At 50.7% G+C, this 7,476-nt stretch overlaps 1 protein-coding gene across 5 annotated transcripts in view; it reads right to left on the bottom strand.

Moving 5' to 3' along the window:
* Nucleotides 1-625: 625 nt before the first annotated feature.
* The window catches only part of LOC144946091 (focal adhesion kinase 1-like), a 67,992-nt gene continuing 61,141 nt past the window's right edge, over nucleotides 626-7,476 (bottom strand). For all 5 annotated transcript variants that reach the window (XM_078874797.1, XM_078874836.1, XM_078874817.1 and 2 more), the window contains 3 exons: nucleotides 5,769-5,924; nucleotides 5,548-5,628; nucleotides 626-4,451 (listed from right to left, as the gene is read on the bottom strand). In XM_078874797.1, the coding sequence (XP_078730923.1) occupies nucleotides 4,224-4,451; nucleotides 5,548-5,628; nucleotides 5,769-5,924 (465 nt within the window). In that variant the 3' untranslated portion in view covers nucleotides 626-4,223. The remainder of the gene's footprint in view (nucleotides 4,452-5,547; nucleotides 5,629-5,768; nucleotides 5,925-7,476) is intronic.

Below are 7,476 nucleotides of genomic sequence, written 5' to 3'. Positions count from 1 at the left end.
TGGGCAGCACACACGTTGGGATCCGGCTCAGTACAACAAACAGATTTAGCTGCACTGTCTCTTTGTTAATGAAATCAGTTTGCAACATTTATCGCAAAAAATATTTTAACAAAGATTAAGTCAAATAAACCAACGCATGATGTAGCTTATGTGTTGTAATGGTTACTAGACGATAAACTGGGATGTGCACATGATTGTATCCGCCCAGGAAGCTCAAGTGCAGAGCCAGCAGTTCGCAATCGGAAACTTGCGAGTAAAATTCCTGGTAGGTGCAAGGGAGGGGGGGGGGTGTTGACTCAGCTAATCATCCCTCTCGGGTCGATAAAAAACTCCGACTTTGTGTAGTCAAAAATAATTGTCCTCTGTACAGACTGCCTCCCCTCCACCACCCTCCCCTCCCCGCCATAAGAATGTGGAATTTCCATCACTGGCTCAGAGCTGCAGACAAGAGACGAGCACATTTCGAGGCTCAGTTTGAGCAGGAAACCAGAAGTTCCTTTGAACCTCTGGTACTGCAGAGTGGCTGCAACCAGTGGAATCGGTTTGAACCCCGTGGGGCGAGCGGCCCAGCCCCGGCACCTTTACTGACAGCCGCCAAGACAGTAGATGAACACCTTTCCTCCTCTTCTTGTTGTATTTTTTTTATTAGAAAATGATTATTTATACATGGCAACCAAACGCACGGACATGAAAACGTCAACCGACTACAGTGAGATTTAGAGGTAAAAAATACTAGAATGAACGACGAAAAAAAAAAATATCCCACTCTGGACGACTACAAATGGTATCACCTCCCAAAGATGCGATAAACCTAGGGTTGCTTCCAAAGGGGGAGGGGGGGGGGCAATTCTATCGTACACACGGCACAATCAAGATTCCTCTCTTCAGGCTGAACCAGGTGCAGAGCCGCGCGATTGTTTTTCAAAGTTAAGAGCGCCCCATGCCCTTCTTCATCATCATCATCAAAAGCGTTGCAGGCGTCTCTCCAGAAATCTAGGAAAGGGCACCTCGTTCTGGCGCGACCATCACTGCCAATTGCAACACCAAGAACCATGCCGTACAAGCCAATTATCGACATTACATGGACCGCCCATTCACAGCTGACATTTGATTTCAACAATGCAACCATGCACCTCCCCCCCTCCCCCCATGCTGAAATCTGGGTCATGGTGAACCTCCCGCGATATAAAAGGCTTTCTCTAGAGCGGTGCGACAAAGAAAGAAAAACAAATGTGGGCTGTTAGCTACATTGGATAATAGCATTTGATATGCGGAGCAGTTTTTACATAAGGGAATTCTGAATCCGTTTGTGATTGAACGCAGTTAACGTTGCCCTGTATATCACATTTTCACGTATCGGCAAGGGGTAACGTCATTCGAGTGGGGGGGGGGGTAGGGGAAACAAGTGTTAATACGCACTTTATAATGGCCAGAAAAAACACAAAGATCCCTCTTCTCTAGTCCAACTCGTGTCACCACGGGCAGTCGACAAACACAGCATTTGCAAAGCCCACCGATGATTTGGCGCGTCACAGTGCACGCAGCGCAGCATCGACGGCCTGTCTGCAGGGGAACGGCGATGGCGCTGCTGCGTTTGCCATGGACGCGTTTTTCCGTCATTGTTCAAAATGGAACCGCGCAGCCGGAATCCTGGAACCAATGTACAAAGCAAAAAAAAAAAGCACCAAATATTTGACAAAATTACGGGAGTTTGGCTGCTAAACTTATGGGATGTGGCCTGGCAGGCCCTCCAGGCATAATCTGTACATCTCATATTCTACCAGAGAATATTCATCTATTATAATTTACCTGGATTCTCGAATAAAGGGAACATATATTTAGAGTCAATTCTTTAAAAATGCAAATATACAGTTATGAGAAGAAAACAAATATTTAATGAACTCCTTCTACATTCTCCTGTGGCAGAAGCGGGATATAAAGTAAATAGCAGATACAGCAAGATAACCGCCACGTAATAGCCGTACGGCGTCAGCCGTGACACAGCAGCGCGCGCCGTGTTTCAGTGCTTGCCGTGACAGCAGACCCAGAAGACGGGCCCGCCAGACTATAGAGAGCACCGACAACAACAACAACAACCCGTCATCGCGCTAAGCTCACAACACTCATGCATAAGGACGGCGCAAGCGCGACAGCGTGTGGAACTGTGGAGCATGAGCGGCGGGGCCCGCCTTGTCGTTTCGGAAGAGCAAAACGTCATCCGAAGGGTCGTCGATAAAACGCCGCCGTCGGAGGCTAGGACCGACCGCGACCGCTCTCTGCGTAGCAAGCTGTGACGCCGAAAGTTATCGCCTCCCTCGGGCGGTGCCGTGAGAGCGAGGGGAGGGGGAGGAAAAAAAGAAAGCGATTCCAGTGTGAATACTGTTACAGCTGCCGAGAATAAAGTTAATATTTAATGTTCTATTATCCAATGCCAAACGTCGTACATTTCGGTAGAAGGCTTTGCGCAAGTCGGAGGCGAGCAGACGCGTGGGAGCGTCAGGCAGCAGGGACAAAAACGTTGGGCTGTTCCACGCGCGTTGGTGCGCATCGCGTGCCGGTTAAAAATGGTCCAACTGTTGCCACCCGGAAGCCGTTTGGCCACAGATTATATGGCTAAATGGTTAACGGGCGGTAACGTACGTCACGTCGACATCTGTGAAAGACGGTCAGGAGGCAGGGGGGGGGGGGGGCGGAATCAATGAATAGTGTTCACTCAAATTGTGAAAAGACGCGCCCTTAAAACCGGCTGCAGAATTTGTTACCAAGCTGGTTAACGCTGAGTTTTTGTACAAAAAGGACTTTATAAAATGTACAACAGACACAAACACCCTATGTTTTGACGACTCGAGTACCAATCGCTGCATTGGCAAATGACAGCCGTTTGGAAACAGAACCTAAAATGTAGGTTAGCGCACACCCCCTGCGAACACCAGTGTTGCAAGAAAATGATATCACTTAATTATAACAACCAACAAACCCCCCCCCCCCCCCCCAATAAGAGACAGTTTGTTGAGTAACATTTGGTTAGCAGACCTGCTTTCAGGAAGAGCAAGTACACGAGCACTTCCAATTACATTTGCATTACAGTATATAAATGATTCGTATAAGCCACTGCTATACAGGATATAATAATTAATAATAATGGGTGTAGCTCTTTTCTTAACATGCAAACAGTACTTAAGCCTATGCAGTCGTGCACAAGACTTCCTTGCTAATGTTAAACAGTCAACACTCTTACCCAGATTAATTTGTTCCCTTTGTTTTTTGTAAAGAAAGACACCGCTGTTAATTGGGTAACTACTCACTGCAGTTGTTGCAGTTTTGTTCTTTCGCCCAGGCCAACATCCCCCCCCCACCACCCCGCGTGGAACGCCCTTCCCTGGGCGTGCCTTCTTTGTCGTGCGGAGGTCTTCGTCCCCTTTGCCAACCCGGAGAGCTGCCGGGTTGGCTTCAAACGTCGCAGAGCGAGCGTACACGAGCCAGGCCGAGCGTTACCATGCAAGGTAATGATTCACAACAGCGACGCGTTACCGTTTTTTTTTCTTTCCCACCTCCACCACCCCCTCACCGAAATAAAATCTCACAGCGCCGTCACTTGCGAACGTCGGCACACCCCCCCCTCTCCCCCTTGCTCGCATTAGCAAGAAGGCACCCCTCACGGAGCGGTAGTGAATCTCAGCGGACTCGAGCGAAGCCGACGTCCCCCGCCCCGACGCACGCGCCGCGCCGACGATGAACGACAACGTCCGCGCGTCACAAGCCGGTCGTTACTTTTTTTTTGGTACGGTTGCAGCAAAAGTTTTGGGGGGTCATCGTCCACCCACCCCCCGCCCCCCAAGGGCCAGGCAGGCAACCGCCCCCCGCGGGTCGGCAGCACGTAACGGTCACCGTCACTGCAACCGAATCGGCGGCACTTTGCCGGCGCAATACCTGGATCGGTGGCGACCCCTGGGCGCACCAGCCGACAGCCGCGAACCGCCCGACGACTCGCGCGTACGACTCCGCGGCAGAAATGAGTGACGGACAGGAAATCGATTGTTCTAAAAATTAAAAATTAGCCTCCGCGTTGGTGGTGGACGGGGGGGCGGGGTGTGGGGCCCTTGATAGATATGCGGATCGGCGATGCCAGCCGAGGAAGCTTTCAAACCGGCGCTCTTGCGTGGATCGCCGAGAGGGCAGAGTCTCGGCGGGGGGAGGGTGTCGGCCGGGCGAGACCGGGGCCATCACCAGCGGGCGCCCCCGGCGGGTGCGACCGGCGCCATGAGGCGGATGCGCGCCTGGTCCACGACGTCCAGGAGGCTCTTGGCGTCCATGGCGAGCGCGTGCGCGGCGGTGAGCATGTGTTTCTTGTAGTCGTGCTGCAGCGTGGTCATGGCGTACTGCTGCGCCAGCTTCATCTTGCCGATTAGCTCGGCCAGGTCCGAGTTGAGCACCTTCTGCGCCATCTCCACCTGCGCATCCCCGGCATGGGCGGCAACACACCACCCTTACACCTCGATTTCAAGACAAGTATTAACTCTTATCTATCATGCATTCATTCGTGTTGTCTCACACCTCCGGCTAGCACCGTTGGCTACATACGGTGCGAAAGAAGTTCAACATACGTACCATACATTGTTGCTGATTGCTTGGCGATTTGGGCATGCGGGTCTATGCTAGGCAATCATGATATATATATAAAATCATGAGCCAAATGGGCCAAGCCAAGGAAGCTCCCACCACAGCCGCTGCATCAAGTGTTGAACGACTTAAAAGCCAATGACCTGAATCCAACTCGTCACTCGTGCAACACAGGGCTCCCCGGTTTTCCTCATCGACCACAGGGCAAGTGCTGTTATCGAGCAACTCTTGGGGCGGATGTTCATATACCGTTCCAGGTACTAATTTTCAGGCTGAACAGACCTAAACTAAACGAAACTATTTTTTTATTGTATCAAGTAAGGCCCACTGAGCTATGTAGCTCTTTTCAGAAGCGACCTAGCCATAAGTGATAGCTCAACGAAATGGCTTATCATCACGTGGAAATGTATTGCAGCCAAATTTCTCTAAAATACTCAAAACGACCTAATGAAGGCCAAAGAAAACATTCAGATATCACAAAGCCATGGACTGATAAGCATAGCCATTGGTGGGATTGGACCGCAGTGCGCGAACCACCGCACTGCCGGTTCCCACTCAAGTCTCCGCTACCACCAATGCTTTTCAAAATCTGTTGGTAAGCACGTGGACATCATCGTGTCATCCGAGACAGACTGTAAGCAGAATGGTCAGGGTAACTATAAATATTTACGGTCCTTTGTCAATTCACTGTTGGACGAATGCCTTCCCACGTCGTGTCGGTCCTAGCAGTTGTTTGACCATACTTCACCACGCTGGTCAGTGCAGGTTGGTGAAGGGAGGGAGAGGGGGATTGGACCGATTCAGATATCATTCACCACCGATGTTGGCCTAGGCTGTGCATCAAACTCAAGTCTCCGGGTTCAAGTCACTGGGGTTCACAGGGCACCCCGCCAACTTTGCAAATCGGAAGGCGGTCACGGCACGCACCTCTCTGTGAGACGAGGACGGGAGCGTGGGGATCGCCTCGTCCACGCTGGCGAGCAGGGTCCTCAGCGACAGCCCCACGTCCTGCGGAGAGAGCGGCGACACAGTCACTTTCGGCGCGACGCTCGCGCCCAAGTCCCGTCGCACGACAGCGGCACACCGCAAGCAGCACGCGCACACACACCGCACCGCCGGGTGCGTTCGTGGCGAGTCGGCGCCCTCACCTTGACCATGGCGACGTACTCGTCGGGCGCGGCGGGCTGGATCTTGGCCGACATCTCAAGCACGGCCTTGACGAGGGCCGTCACGTTCTCGTACACCTTGTCGTTGGTGCGGTCCAGGTCGGCCGTGGGGGGCGGCGTGATCTCCTGCGGGGGGGTCTGAGTCACACGCGCACGACGTTTCGATTGTAACTCTGGTGGGGGGCACGGGGGGGCAGTGCAGGGGGTGGAGGGGGGCAACTCAACTCCTCGTGAATGCGTGACAAGAAGGAAATCACGCCACGAGCTCTGCGTAATGTCCGCGTGATTATGTAACGCCAATTCGTCTATGTTATTCAATGTTTTCGAACTAGGGTTGAGAGTATTTATGCATTAGGCTGTCTGTCTGTCATCTCTCTGTCCGTTATGGGGAGGGGGTGGGCACTAACTGATTAAATAAAGTGAAAGTTGGATATAATGACACCTTGTATAAGCACAGTTCTCATACGAGTAACACATTCTTACATTCCACTGGTGGTTAAAAAGTCCAACGGCGGCTTCCGATAGAAGCACACGACTTAAACTAATGCACGTTGGGAAACGGTAGATATAATCCATGCTTACGCATGATTTGTCTGACGTTTTTTATTGTATTCATATTCAACAGCAAGGCTAGGGGAAGAGCAAGCACGTGGGCTATACAGGTCGGAAACAACATGCTGCATCAAAACATAAAAGCGACTGTTAGTCTCTATAAGAGCGGTAAGCATGCACAACTATTGCTAAAAAGCTCAAAAATAGGAGCAAGGTCAAAATGACACGCAACAATGAAAAGGCCACGTCGGGACAAAGCAGCGCACAGCAACACACGGCTCTCAGCTTACCCTCCAGAGCTGGTAGGCACGCAGATATCGGTAGCAGCGGCACAGAGCAAAATAAAAGAAAATATAATTTAACATTAGTCACGGGCAGACAGAGGCATTTGCGTAAAATTTGCACAAACACAGGAAAAACAAGCTCGATTCAACGGCGACAGATGCAGGTGGACGTCATTAGAAGGTCGGCATGTTTGAGCGTTAGCCCAGTAAATGTAACCACCCGGACAGAGAGCACGAAGCATAGCTGATGACATGCATTGTAAAATAGCAAATGTTGGATTAGAAAAGCAATTAAAACATAATGCTCATGCAAAGGGTAAAAATAATTCATTTGTTCGGAATGTCCTTTTGCAAACATCCAGATTTTATTACGAAATGATTTGCATGAAAGCAAACCTACATACTTTATATCCCAGTTTACAAGACCCTGCTGCCATGTCATATCAACTGCTGCCATTCTGCATAAATTGTCGTTCGTGTCCGTGCACCTTGAATTTCCACAAGTGTGAAAGAATATTCCAAAAGCAATTGCCAATCTTGTTCTGATCTGTCGAGCATCCAATGCCAAGCGATTTTGCGAGCCAACATCTCGACACTGATGAAGCGCAAAAAGGGGACAGCAAGCCACAACCAACGGGATTTCTTTTTTTTTGCCACGTGGGTTTTTGCGTTTGAGCTCTCCGGCTCTGCCGCCGTCTAAGTTTGGTTTGTACCGCGTGCCGTTCGAAGAAGCTCGGGAGCTAAACGGACATGACAGCGAACAACCAGAAAAACACATCGGAGAGGAATAATTGACCAAAAAGTTTCTGCAGATGATTTGTCGAGAGACCTGCACGGCAGCCGCAACGTCTCCG

Source organism: Lampetra fluviatilis, chromosome 2 (genome assembly GCF_964198595.1).
Source record: "Lampetra fluviatilis chromosome 2, kcLamFluv1.1, whole genome shotgun sequence".
NCBI classification, from domain to species: domain Eukaryota; kingdom Metazoa; phylum Chordata; class Hyperoartia; order Petromyzontiformes; family Petromyzontidae; genus Lampetra; species Lampetra fluviatilis.
This window is presented reverse-complemented; position numbering and strand designations above follow the sequence as displayed.